We start from the raw sequence: 13,536 nt of genomic DNA, 5'->3' as shown, positions 1-13,536 counted from the left end.
ATTCTGGCCTGCCAGTGGTGGATGAACTTCCAAAAATCCTGAGGCCCCTGAGCAGAGTTCTGGCCTGCCAAGCGATTGTTCACAACTGTGTCTACAGTGACTGCTTCTAGCAGGGCCTGCCAAGGGGCAACATGCCCTATATGCTTGCACCTGCTTCACAACAATAGGCCAGGAATTCTCCCACATCTTGGCCAGATGAACTTGCTGGGGCAACTTTGATAGCCCCCCCCAAAGAAAATCCTTCATCTGCTCCACTACCACCGTGATGGACAGAGATTGAAGCCCCCCTCCCAAGGACTGAGACTGAGATCCCCATACTTCTGATCCAGGGGTGCTGGCTGACTGAAGTAGGAAGCCTGCTAAGTGTTGCCTGCAGATGTGTTCACTGCACCTAGAGTGGTTTCCCATAGAAACCAGTGCTGAAACACAATGGGTCCTGCTCACTGCTGATACTGACTTATGCTGCTGAGAACATGGACTGTCTGTACCCATCTTCAATACCTTTTTCCCTTCAGCCATTTCAATAGACTCACTTCAAGATCTGTTCCCCCCCTCAGCAATGGACCATAGTAGAACCCTGAGATAACCAGGACTTCGAGATTTCCCCAGCGTAACAGGCAGATCCTCAGCTGGACTGCAAAGGACTTTGTCTCTACGTTTGGTAGCTATAACACCCCCCCCACCACCCTTTCTCTCTCCCCCTTTCTCTATCTTTTTTCTCTCAATCCCTCTATCGCATTTGCTGTGGTCATTCAATAAAGGTGCGTTTGTTTTGATTAATACTGAAATCCCCACTGCGTTGAGTTTTGCACTCTGAACCATCACGACCCCCGTTCGTATGAGTGGATTGTGACACCAGGGAGGAGGTTGAGCTGCTGTCCCTGGAGGTGTTTAAAAAAAAGACTTGATGAGGCATTCAGTGCCATGGTTAAGCTGATAATGTTAGGTAACAGGTTGGATTTGATTGTGTCAAAGGTCTTTTCCAGCCTAGTTTATTCTGTGATTCTGTTACTTGGGGTCTGGAGCATCTCTCTTATGAGAAGAGAGAGAATGTGGAAGCTGGCCCTGTCTAGACAAAGACACAACTGATAGAGGGGATCTCCTCAATACGTAACAATATCTCCAAGGCGGGTGCCCAGAGGACGGTGCCAGACTCCTCTCAGTGGTTCCCAGCAACAGGACAAGGAGTAATGGCCATAAACCAAAACACAAGTTACATCAACTTGAAGAAGAGCTTTACATTGAGGGTGGCAGACCACAGGCAAAGACTGCCCAGGTATGTTGTGGAGTCTCCCTCTCTGGAGACATTAAAATCCCACCTGGATGAGTTCCTGTCACCTGCTCAATGTGACCTGCCTTGGGGGGGGATGTTGGCCTACATGATCTCAAGAGGTCACTTCCAACTCAAGCTATTCTGTGCTTCTGTGACACAATACTCGATAGCTGATTTGACCTCATGATGCATAGAGAGTCCTGAGTGCAAGCTTCCAGGGAAGCTGCAGAATTCTGGCAAGGTGCTTTTCCTTACTCCTCAGCCCTAATGAGTGCTCATTTCTCTAACATTTAAGTTTCTTAAAAAGTTTGATAGATACTTGTTCAACTAAGGACAAGGATAAAAAGAGTATTTCTTAAGAATCTAAACTGAACAGTAAAACTGAATTCTTTAATACTAAGTATCTGATGCACTGTATGATATTTTAGAAACAGTTATGTTGAAAACTGACACGAATGTACAGTTTATTATTACACAGTTGGCATCTGCGCAATAACTACATCTTACTTGATTTGTAGCATAAAAACTGTCCATATTTTTATTTCTGCTTCATAAAACCTAATTTTACTGGGGTTTTGGTATCATTAGTTTTCTACATTCCAGTTTCATATTCCAAAATGGAGCTAATGCCAGACTTGAAAGATCTGTGTTTGTTCTTTAAACTACTGTCGCTATCTACCATGTCTCATGACAATCTGTCTTTATGATCTGGCAGAGTAGCCAGATCATAATATTGTAATGATACTGTTACATTCTTCTGCCATACAAAGAACTTTATAGATTCCAGTGTTATTTCAAATTACATGAATTCTTTTTTGTATTACAGCTCAAAAATATATGGAGATGGTAATGCTGTTCCAAGGATTTTGAAGTTCCTTAAATCTATTGACCTCAAAGAACCATTGCAAAAGAAATTCTGTTTTCCTCCTGTCAAAGATAATATCTCTCAAGATATTGACCATATTCTAGAGACACAGAGTGCTCTGGCAGTGGATCTAGGTGGAACAAATCTCCGAGTAGCAATCGTCAGTATGAAGGTAAATATTCTGTTGTGCTTCTAGATATTCTGTAAACTCCACTGGGCTTTGTGGATACGGGCTTCTGCCAAATAGCTCCAAAACAAAGCAGTCTATTGACTTTTGTTAAGGGATAAAGAAGATTTCTTACCTTCTTTCCTGCCTCTCAATACAGTCCTGATAAAACTTGCTTATTGCTTTGCTCTTCTAAGACTGATGTTAAACTAGCAATGCCCATTTGGTGGTGCAAGAATGGGCAAGAAGCCCATTTTTAGCTGCTTCTTTGTGGGTTGACTACAGACTTTGACGAATAGAACAGCTTTTGCATGTGTTGGTTCTCCTTAAAAGGTGACTTGGTTCAACCTGCAAGGTTTTGTATGTCAAGCAAAACATGGAGGGCTGCAGTATTAGATTTTTTGCTTCCCCACTGCCTTACACTTCCATGTAATTGACACACAAGACCATTCTGAGCAACAACCAGCATCTAGCAAATCAATTTACTGAACTCTGCAGCATTTCAAAGATGTGAATAAAATTCATGATGAGAAGCCTTTTGCTTTTGTTCTCAAGAGTATTGGACAATTACGCCTACAGTTACACTTCATATTTGCAGATAACTAGATCAGCTCAATAATAGTTGCCCAGAAGGCAGAATAAGGTGCCTGAAGCATGAAGGGTTATGTAAAGTGACCTGACACAGTCTACAATTTTCACATTAAGAGAAAATTTTCATTTAAGAGATGTCTGACAGATCTTCAAGCTCTTAAAGACTGCTTTTAAAAGTGTAATATTTTTAGAAGCAAAATTGACACCACATTTTTTCCTATGAGTCAACACAAACTGGAAAAAATAATGTAAAAAAATTCTGCCCACTTTACAGAGCTTGAAGTTACATTTGTGAAAATTGAAATGCTAGCAAATCAGAGTGAAAACAATCAGACTTTCATAATAAAATTTACATAACAGATGTAAGTATTTAACAGCCAGTGGCAGAATATGAGATTTAATTTTATTTTCACAAAAAAAATGAGATTTAAAAATTCCTTTTAGAAGGCCTTATGTCTTCTGATAATATTTGCTGCAACCTTGTCTTCCAAAACAAAGTTCTCTGATGCACCCTCGAACCTAAAAGTGAAGAAGAAACTAAGCATCCAAAATCCACAAACTCTGTCACTTATGTGATACTGAGATGATAGGACCCAGCACTCAAACCCATTATCAGTTTGGAATTTTCCAAGTTCTTTGACAGCAATGACTCAGCCATGTTGCTTATAGACTGTCTTTGTTACTCCTCTTTGCTGAGTTGCATTAATTCAGTGCAGTTCACTGAGATACATGGTACAGGGGATTTAACAGGGAGAATAACACTGTTACACAGGATACCTTCAGCAGTCTCCTGGCTTAATCCTGCCATGTAAACACTGAATTAATATCAGTTCCTTAGTACCCATAGATTCCAAGCATGCGTCATGAATACTTTCATTACACAGCATGAAGAGGGTTGAAAATAATCTTCATGGCCCCTCCCCACCCTCTCCAAAGTATTTACAAGGGCATGTAGTGACAGGAAAAGCGGGAATGCCTTCAGCCTGAAAGAGGGTGGGTTTAGATTAGATATTAGGAAGATGTTCTTTGTTGTGAGGGTGGGGAGGCACTGGAACATGTTGTCTAGAGGAGTCTGGGGTGCTGCATTCCTGGAAGTGTTCAAGGCCAGGTTCGATGGAGCTCTGAGCAACCTGGTTTGGTTCCGTGTCCCTTCCCATGTAGGGAGTTGGAACTGGATGACCTTTGAGGTCCCTTTGAACCCAGACTATTCAAATGATGTATGACACTTGATGGTACTCCACAGATATTGCAAGTAACTCAGAAGTGTAATCACTTAGAAGATATTTCTGAAAGTACAGTCAATTTTGCCTTGAAATTTCTAGCATTTCTGTCTGTCTGATTCTGCTTTTTTGGTGCAGAGACCTTTCATGCAGTCAGATTGGAAAGATTTTATTTTTAAGCACTTGTGGGTTTTCTGTCCTTTTTAAGCAATTGTTACTCTCTTTTTTTAACACAGTGTTGAGCTTAAGTACATTGCTCTGTCATGGTTTATGCCTAACAACAGTTGCAGCAGCTCTGGTGATACTTCCTCACCATGAGCTGTGTGTTCCTTAAAATGTGTATTTAATTTCAGATGGGAGGTTGATTACAGAAGCAGAATGCAGTGCCTAATCTTACAAGCTTGTCCCCAAGAGCTGTCAAGAACGTTGCCTGCAGGCCCAAAAACTAAAGTATAGCATCTGTGGTTTTTTTAAAGAGATAAGTTATGGCTCTCTGTTTTCAAATTAACCTGTAATTTATATGGAAGAGAAATTTCATCATGACATACATTTCTCTGGGGCATGTTTTGTTGTTTTTAATTTCTAGGGTGAAATAGTTAAGAAGTATACCCAGCTCAACCCTAAAACCTATGAAGACAGACTGGCATTAATTCTAAAGATGTGTGTAGAGGCTGCATCAGAGGCAGTAAATGTAAACTGCAGAATTTTGGGAGTAGGTAAGTTAACAAATACTTTTTACATCTATGTTTTCCAACATGAAATTAAATCACTACTCATTTATTTAAAACACCTCTCTAAAATGGATCTTCTGTACTTCAAGTTCTTAGATATTCTTAACAAACAAACATTTCTAAATAGCTAAAAATGAGAAGCTGACTATAAAGACTGAAGTTTCTACAGTTTGTAACAACCATTAAACAATCTGTTAAGTTACGGTAAACTATATCTAAAATGTGTTTTTGTAGTACTCTGGATTATGAAGCTCTCTGCTGTCTTGGCCTTGTGAATCAGATGCTCGGTCTTTATCAAAACAGCTCTTTGCTGTCTGTAAGTCTTTCTTTAGGGCTAGGATCAACTGTGCAGCAGAATTTTCAGATACACCAAGGCAAACTAAAAAGGCAAGAATGTTAGGAGTAAATTTGTAGCTAACAGCGACAAAAGCAGCCCTTCTGCTGACTTCTAGTATCACTTGCAATACAGTTCTGTATTAAACTGTACTTGTATCAGACAGGACTTCTTCAGTTTGATGATGACTAGGAGATTTGGCCTTAAATATTAGTTATTTATGAAGTCGTTGATTAATGTGTCCTGAATTTTTAAGAAGGACATAGAATATTCATTTTAGCTGAGACATGTTCCTAAAGAAAAGTAGTTTGTTCCAGATGAAAACTTACCTGAATCACACACTACAAAGAAAAGTTAACTTGAACTTTAAAAACAATGTTAAGTACACAAAACTGTAAAGAGAAATGTTAGCCCTTCAAATCTGATCTTTCTTAAACCTTTAATGTTCAATTCAGCTGCTTGTTCTGGAGCTTTTATGGCTGCTTTCCATTACAGCATTATCCCTGGAGCCATCTTCATATGTGATGCAGTCATATAAGCTCTGTACAAGAAGATGTTCAAACTTTATTGTCTAGAGCTAAATACCTCCATTATGGACACCTGCTTTTCAGTGGTCCTGAGAGACTCCACCAACTCTGGAAGCCTCTCTAGCTAGGGAAAACTGGGTTGGCCACTAGAGCCTGTTACTAGCCTACTTTGTTCAGCAGACAAATCTCTGAACACAGTTTTGATCTTTCACAAAAACAGTATGTTTTTAAGGAAAAATCACTACTCTAGGTCTAGCAATTATTTTTAGTCATTATGAATCTTGAGAGTAATAGCAGACTTCTGGACACTAGTAGAGTTCCAGGGTTTGAATAATTTGTTTTTGCTGTTATGTCTTCTGTACACCACTAACAAGAAATGCAGCTATTAAGTGATTTGCTGCAGTCTTGCCTGAAGTAGGAACATTAACTCTCTGACTAACAACCACTACCCATCTAGTTAGTCTAAAGATACTTGGCGCATTGTGATTAGAGGTGTGGAATTCTATGAACTGTCTTCTTTACTTTGAGGGTGACTGAGCACTGAAACACACTGCCTGAAGAGGTTGTGGAGTCGTCTTCTCTGGAGATATTCAAAACCCACACGGACAGAATCCTGTGCCATTGCTGTAGGTGAACCTGATTTAGCAGAGAGGTTGGACTAGATGATCTCCAGCAGTCCCTTTCAACCCAGACCATTCAATGATTTTGTGATCTTTACATGTCAAAAGTTGAACTGCCAGTAATACTTCAAAAATTTTTACTTTCATACTCTGCTTCAAAGCCTAATATTAGGGGGGAAAAATCTTGTCATTAGAGAAAGAAAAATAGGTTTTTACCTAAAGTCTGTTACACAGACTTAGTTTTCATTTTTCTGTCCTGTATTTGTGGGACTTAGGTATTTCCACAGGTGGACGGGTAAACCCTCGAGAAGGAATTGTGCTTCACTCTACAAAACTCATTCAGGAGTGGAGCTCTGTGGATCTCAGAACTCCTATATCTGATGCTTTGCATCTGCCAGTCTGGGTGGACAATGATGGAAACTGTGCCGCTCTAGCAGAGAGGAAATTTGGTCATGGAAAAGGAGTAGAAAATTTTGTAACACTGATTACTGGTACAGGTGGGTATGTTGTAGTTCAATGACACTCAAAGTCCAGCACCATCACTTAGAGGCTCAGGTGTTCTATAGGCATAAACATTACCACTGTGCCTGGAAAACCAAAAATTCTTTTGCTACACTGTTTCTTTGGTTTAGGGTGCTTTTTAATTTATTCTGGCAAATAAAACCACTTCCATAGTTTAGACTTTTTGATGAAAGAAGTTCTTCTGGTACTGCTACACAGGCAAGTAAGGAAAATCTGAGCAACTTCAACTGGAATAATTTGGCATTTTTCAGCTTTATAGATTAATCCTCTTTCAACTTTAGAAATACAGAATATGTATCTGGAAGATAAGCAACTGAATATAAGAAAGTATGCTTAAATCTCAAATGCAAATGTGGGGTAACTTTTCTCATTTGTTAAGTATATAGTACTTTAGATGGTGGCAGTAAGAATTAGCTGATGTATCTACACCCAGTTTGGGAAGGGGCAGCAGAGGCCTGCACATTTATCTGTCCTGGCCCTTTAACACACAGGTTTAACTGTCTAAATACACCATTAGAACTTCTCTTCTGAAGTGCAAAATTTTAAGGCCACTTGGATAGTTTTCTGCATAAAGAGCATGACTCACAAGCTTAAAAGATCTGTCATATTTCAGTACCATCCATAGGTTTTAAAAAAATACAAACATATACTATTTTGATACATATATTAATAGGAGGGAGTTATAGGCTTGTGTATTAGGAGTGTCAAATCACTGAAGCAAATTATTTAATCTTGTCTACATCAGAATAAGCAAATATCAGTGTCTTGTAGTCTTTAAAAACTGTTGGGGAGCAGAGGCTGTTTGTCTTTTTTTTTAAACAAAAGAAGTCTTAATATCTTTGCAGGAATTGGAGGTGGAATCGTTCATCAACACGAATTGATCCATGGCAGTTCTTTCTGTGCTGCTGAGCTTGGGCACATTGTTGTATCCTTAGATGGACCAGAGTGCCTGTGTGGCAGCCAAGGATGTATAGAAGCATATGCCTCAGGAATAGCGTTACAGAGAGAAGCTAAGAAACTGCATGATGGTATTTATTTACTCTGGGTTTGAAAACACTGTTACTAAACTGCAGTATAGGAAGACATTTTAAAAGAAGATATTAAGAAAAAATTAATCTGCCTTCTTTTTCTAGGAGGAGACAAGAATAGATGCACAGGCAGCCTACATAATACAGATTATTTTCAATAGCAAGGAACATTAGGAACCACTGGTCTCAGAACTCGCAGAAGCACACAGTAGAGCTGGTCTTTTCTTTTTAAGCTTGATGTAAACTAATCTGACAGGCATTCTGTAACATTTGGTTTCACAGTGATTGTCTTTCAGCAAAAGCTTCTAAGTCTTAAATAATTTGAGAATATTTATATTTTATTTATTTTTGGGTCCAACAAGACTAGTGAATTACCACACTCTAACTGTTCGAGTTTGATTCCCTGCTTCTGCAAGTAGTGTCCTGAATAATATAGATATGATTACTTCAGCTAAACTCAGAGTTGAACAGATTGGTCAGGATTCAGTATACAAGTAAAAGAGATGGAAAGATTTTAATTTTTCTTTCTTTTCACCCTCTGACTTGCCACATTATCATGGTTTGCTCTTGGCTTTCTCTCCTTTTCAGATGATCTGCTTTTAGTAGAAGGAATGTCAGTGAAGGAGGAGGAGATTGTTAGTGCTGCTCACCTTATTCAAGCAGCTAAACTTGGGAATACAAAAGCAGAGAGCATTCTCAGAACAGGTGAGAACATAGCCCAGAGGGTGAAACACTTCCATGATTGTATTTTAGGGGATACAGAAATGGTAGTGCACTGTAATACTACAAGCAGCCTGTTCATGTTGAGGCCCTCTCAATATAGAAATTACTAATGGTAATGAGATTTTAAATATAAATGTTGGAAAAAATGTCAGCAGAAGTGTTAAAAGTATCTATTCCAGTAAAAAAAAATATTAAAAGGCTCTGCAAAGATCAGTTTAAAAAAGAAGTAAAGTCTCAACATTATCATAATGGAAAATTAAATTCTGGGACATTTCATTGTAGACAAGTGAATGGCTGTCAGAGGCAGCAAAGGCAATTTATGTTATGTGCTACTTTACATGGTGGATTTCGCTGATTTACTAGTTTTAAGCATAGTCCTTCCTCATACATAGTGGTTAACACTGAGGTGGTAGAGCGATGCTTTCCTATTTTCTCCTCGCTTACGAGCATGCTTAATGCCTTGTTTTGTCTTTTCACATCCATAACGTTGAATAATGCATTGTTGTGCAAAAAAATTTACCTTTTCTTTTTTTACTTTCAAAAGAAAATTTAATAGCAGACACGTATTACCTGATAACATAAACTCTGTGGAACAAAACACTTTACTGACTTTCCAGTGTTATTTGCTGCTAACAGAACTGTTTCAGCTACTGATGCCAGAACTGCTCTGAGTATTCTACTCAATTTCTTTTTACTTCATCTTTCAGCTGGGACAGCACTGGGCCTTGGCGTTGTGAACATTCTACACACGGTGAACCCGTCTCTTGTGATCCTTTCTGGGGTTCTAGCTAACCACTATGTTAATGCTGTCAAAGATGTGATAAATCGACAGGCGCTGTCCTCTGTTAAAACAGTGGATGTGGTGGTCTCAAATCTAGCAGATCCTGCTCTTCTGGGAGCTGCTAGCCTGGTACTGGATTATACCACACGTAGAATATACTAAAGAATTACAGAAGAATTAGAGAATTGGACTATTCAAATTCCTAATGGGTGGAGGGAATACTTTGTCCCAAACTTTTCTTTGATGAGAGCAGCTAATGAATCAAAGTAGTGTTCTGAGTAGTTAGTGACTACTTTAGCATTTCCTAATTGAGGTATTATCTTTTTGTATTTTTCCTAAATTTCAGCTGACTTCTTTGGAAGTAATGTGCAATTCTGGTTTTTCAAGCACCTCTGTTGTTAAGCCTATACATTACTTTTGAGTATGGCTGAATTATTTATGAGCATCTCTTGCTGTATGGGGATAATGTGTATGGTGTGTAAAATTATTATAACTCTTGGGGATCCGTATCTCATTTCCCACTTACGTGAAATGAGACGTTTACCAGCTTTTCAGTTGCCAGGATTCCACCCATGAATTAAATATGATGTAATCACCAGTAGCAGGTAGTAATTTAAGTGGGTGGAAACTAGGGCCTCTACAATAAGAAAAGCTTACACCTAGAAGAAATTCCTTTTCATGAAGGACTTGGTAGAGGCAACCAAGTTTATTTATTAGATCGTCTCTGAAGGCCAGAGTCCCATGTTAGAAGCTTTGCATATGAAGGAAAAAAACTACAGTTTAGTGAGCTTACAGCCTGCAGAGGAATCCAAACAAACTGATAAGAGAGCAGTGAGCATCTTTGTCTTCTGGCTATGGCCAGTAGTAAATTGTTTGAATTTTAATCTTGGGGGACTTTTCAAGAGGCTTAATCTACTACTTTAAGAGAGGGGGGCTGCTTATTCTTTGGTAGCCAGTTAGCTGAAATTCAGCCACATGACACAGCTGATCATAAAGAACCTTTCACTGCAGAGTGACACAGTGCATCCCCTCAGCCATTCAGGTGGCTGCAGGTGCACTGTTCTTGTCCTGCTTTCACCATTACCTTTCAGGATGGAGAGTCAAATCTGACCCTTATCCTTGCCTTCAGAGCATTCTGAGGCCTAGGAGAAAAGTATGTCAAATACCAGTTAAGGCTTGCCTAAGTAAGCTGTGGTTTGTATTTCTTTAATGAGTCCTTGATATACAGTGCTGTCTTTGTCCAGCTGCTTTTTTAGCATTCTTTCGAGATGCTGGAGGAATTGAAACACCAACCCATCTATCAGCTAATCTAGAAAGAAAGCTCTGGAGGAAGTCATAAGACTATCCTGTCCTGAATTTAATGACCTATTTTGACATCTAACTCAACCACTGACATTCTCAGGAGTCCAGGAGTGTGTTGGTACAGGGGCTATTTCCACACTTGAACTTCTCCTCCAATCAAAATGAAACAATCTTCTGCAACCATTGCCCTGTCCTATACAATCAACTTGGACTAGTTCATTTGCTAATTCTGGGATATAATCTATACAGATTGTCTTTACTTCACCCTCTCTTCCACAAGAAATGCTTAATGGTAACTCACATCTTCAGAGTGGATTACAGGAATACCACCAGATCTCCCTCCTGATGTCTCCAGGAAGAATCCTGCAGCCTCTATACCACTGGCAAATAACTGGTTCTTAACTCTTTGCCAAGTTATACTGGGCTTTATGTAACCAAGGAGATAGTTCCTTTTCCTACAAGTCTTGGTTCACTTGACGAGTATTGAAGGTAATGGAATTACCTTCAATACCACAGCATTAGCTCTATGAGCAGGTCAAGGAGAAACTGGCATTTCTCTGCAGTGACAGTAACTCAGATCAGGAGTATTGAGGTTCTAACAGTGAGGCCTGTCATTTGATCTTTCCATCCTCTACTATGACAAGGAATGTCTGGCTGGAATGCCTGGCTAAAAGTGGGACCAGGCTTTTGCTTTCCAGACCCTCTGAAGCTCTGTATTTCTCATATCTCAGACTCAAAATGTTCTTCCCTAGCAGCTAAAGGGAGGGTGCAGGCACAGAAAAAACACAACAGACTAAAACACAGTTGAAAAGTTTTACACCTTTGACATCATGCTAAGAAAACAGTTCTTGAAATGCTTTTGAAAATGCTTTTTTTTCTGTCAGTTGGCCAAGAACTTGCTGCATATGTAGAAGCAGTTTATAAAATCAGAAAGAATAAAAAATCATGTTTAATAGTGTAATAGTGGTTTTGTTTGTCTTTACTTCTTTCTCTGTTCAGAAGCATCCTTTGAACTTCAGGTACTTGAATGTGGACCAGAGATTTTATGGATATTAGCCCCCTGTTGTATCCAGTCCCAGAAGGAGCAAACATCAGATGTTCACAGAATATCTCCAGCAGTGTGCTTACTTGATGCTGGCCCAGTGTCCCTTAGAATAGCCCATACCATCAAGTATGTTTAGTTATTCAGTATTTGGAATCTTTAATATGCCACCCAGACACTTGGAAATAACAAATTCATTCATTTTCTAGTGATCTTAAAGCACTGTCCTTCCTCCATTTAATTGTAACAAAATTGTCAAAAACTTGCATGTATTATCAATGGAGGCAATGGCAATTTTGTATTAAAAAAACACAACACAGAGTAAGGTGCAGACAGAATTTACACTTGGATTCAGTGAAATCTAATCACTGTGTCGATTTCAAATGCCATGGAGATACCACAGGCAGTAGTAAGTATATAACACCTGGGCTGTACACCCTTGTACCATTCCAAATAATTATATTTGGATTAGAACTAGTGCCACAGCACACAGTTCTGCAAAGGAACATGCTTGCCTGCATGACAAGTACTGCTGGGGGAATCCAAAAAAAAAAAAAAAAAAAAACAGCAGGAAGAAAGATAAGCTGCACCATGGTTTTTTATGGCTGCTTAAAATTTAACTATGTTCCACAGGCCAAGAGGATGAATGCACAGTGCTGTTGTTTTCAGGCTCCCTGCTTTCCAATGAACCTGTGACCTCTCTATCCCCCTTCTTCTTTACAAATGCTCATTGTAATTTCAGACTGCCTGGCTGCTAGCTGCCACCTGATCAGAAGCTAAACAAGCAAGTTCTATACCAGGATGTATTCACCAAGAGTCCACAGCTTCTCTCTCAATACTGCATGAGATCTTCACATGCATGCAGCTGGGATTATATCTGCAGGATAGGAAGCGTCCAAGTTTTTTTCCAGATTCCACTGACTAATGCTATGGAGATAAGCAGCAACAGTGGGAAGTTAAAGCCAGTAAACAGGATTGAGCACGCACAGGAGGCCAGAGGTGTAGCACAATACTGTCACATGAAGTTACAAAACAAAGTGACAGATACTGACCTCGGAAAAAAACAAGTCAATGTTTAGAAACGCAGACAAGGGAGTTGATTTTAACCAAATCTGAGAATTCTTTTGCTCTGTTTCAAGGTCTAAGTATGTAGAACAATCCTCAGACACAGAAAATGTCCTGACTCCAGGAGTGCTGTGTTTGGTTCTGCACTCCCCAGTACATGAGAGACATAAGCACACCAGAGAGAGCTCCACAAAGAGCCACAAAGATTATAAAGCAACTATAGCATTTCTCCTGAGAGGAAGGGCTGAGAGCTGGAACTGTTCAACCTGGAAATGAGAAGGCTTAGGGGAATCTTACCAATGTATATAAATACCTGAAAGCGAGAGGGCAAAGATGGGCTCCTTTCATTTGTGCCATGACAGGAGACACTGGGCACAGACTGAAACACAGGAGGCTCCATCTGAACATCAGAAACACTTCTTTACTGTACAGGTATCCAAGCACTGGCAGAGCTTGCCCAGAGAGGAAGTGGAATTTCACTTCTTGCAAATCATCAGAAGCTGTCTGGATATGGTCACGGGCAATAGGCTCAACGTGGTTCTGCTTGAGGAGTTGAACCACATGACCTCTAAAGGTCCCTTCCAACCACAGCCAGTCTATGATTTTGTGACAGCCCTGATAAAGGAGACAGTGAGCTAGCATACTTGAATGTAAAATTAAGACAGAAGAGGTAATCTCTGCACCAGAGTTAGAGGAAGTAATCAGAACCCACAGAGCTGCATTTTAAGTGTTCCAGCAGGATGAAA

General features: G+C 39.6%; 1 protein-coding gene across 1 annotated transcript; it reads left to right on the top strand.

Annotated features, from left to right (window-relative positions):
* Positions 1-1,190: 1,190 nt before the first annotated feature.
* On the top strand, positions 1,191-11,644 carry LOC102037239 (bifunctional UDP-N-acetylglucosamine 2-epimerase/N-acetylmannosamine kinase). Its single transcript, XM_005430345.2, has 7 exons — positions 1,191-1,276; positions 2,100-2,310; positions 4,702-4,831; positions 6,603-6,824; positions 7,695-7,877; positions 8,466-8,582; positions 9,308-11,644. The coding sequence occupies exons 1-7, from the start codon at positions 1,191-1,193 to the stop codon at positions 9,541-9,543; spliced, it is 1,185 nt and encodes a 394-aa protein (XP_005430402.1). The 3' UTR covers positions 9,544-11,644.
* Positions 11,645-13,536: the final 1,892 nt, after the last annotated feature.

The sequence above is a fragment of the Geospiza fortis genome, unplaced genomic scaffold (assembly GCF_000277835.1).
Source record: "Geospiza fortis unplaced genomic scaffold, GeoFor_1.0 scaffold1048, whole genome shotgun sequence".
Taxonomy (NCBI): Eukaryota; Metazoa; Chordata; class Aves; order Passeriformes; family Thraupidae; genus Geospiza; species Geospiza fortis.
The sequence above is the reverse complement of the archived record's forward strand: the minus strand, read 5'-3'. Positions and strand labels throughout refer to the sequence as shown.

What these genes read in the sequence shown, in the direction of transcription:
- LOC102037239 (XM_005430345.2), top strand. Translation starts at nt 1,191, where the DNA reads ATGGCCATAAACCAAAACACAAGTTACATCAACTTGAAGAAGAGCTTT. An exon ending in TAGCAATCGTCAGTATGAAG is followed by an intron (nt 2,311 to 4,701) that starts GTAAATATTCTG and finishes TTTAATTTCTAG; the next exon opens with GGTGAAATAGTTAAGAAGTA. An exon ending in CTGCAGAATTTTGGGAGTAG is followed by an intron (nt 4,832 to 6,602) that starts GTAAGTTAACAA and finishes TGTGGGACTTAG; the next exon opens with GTATTTCCACAGGTGGACGG.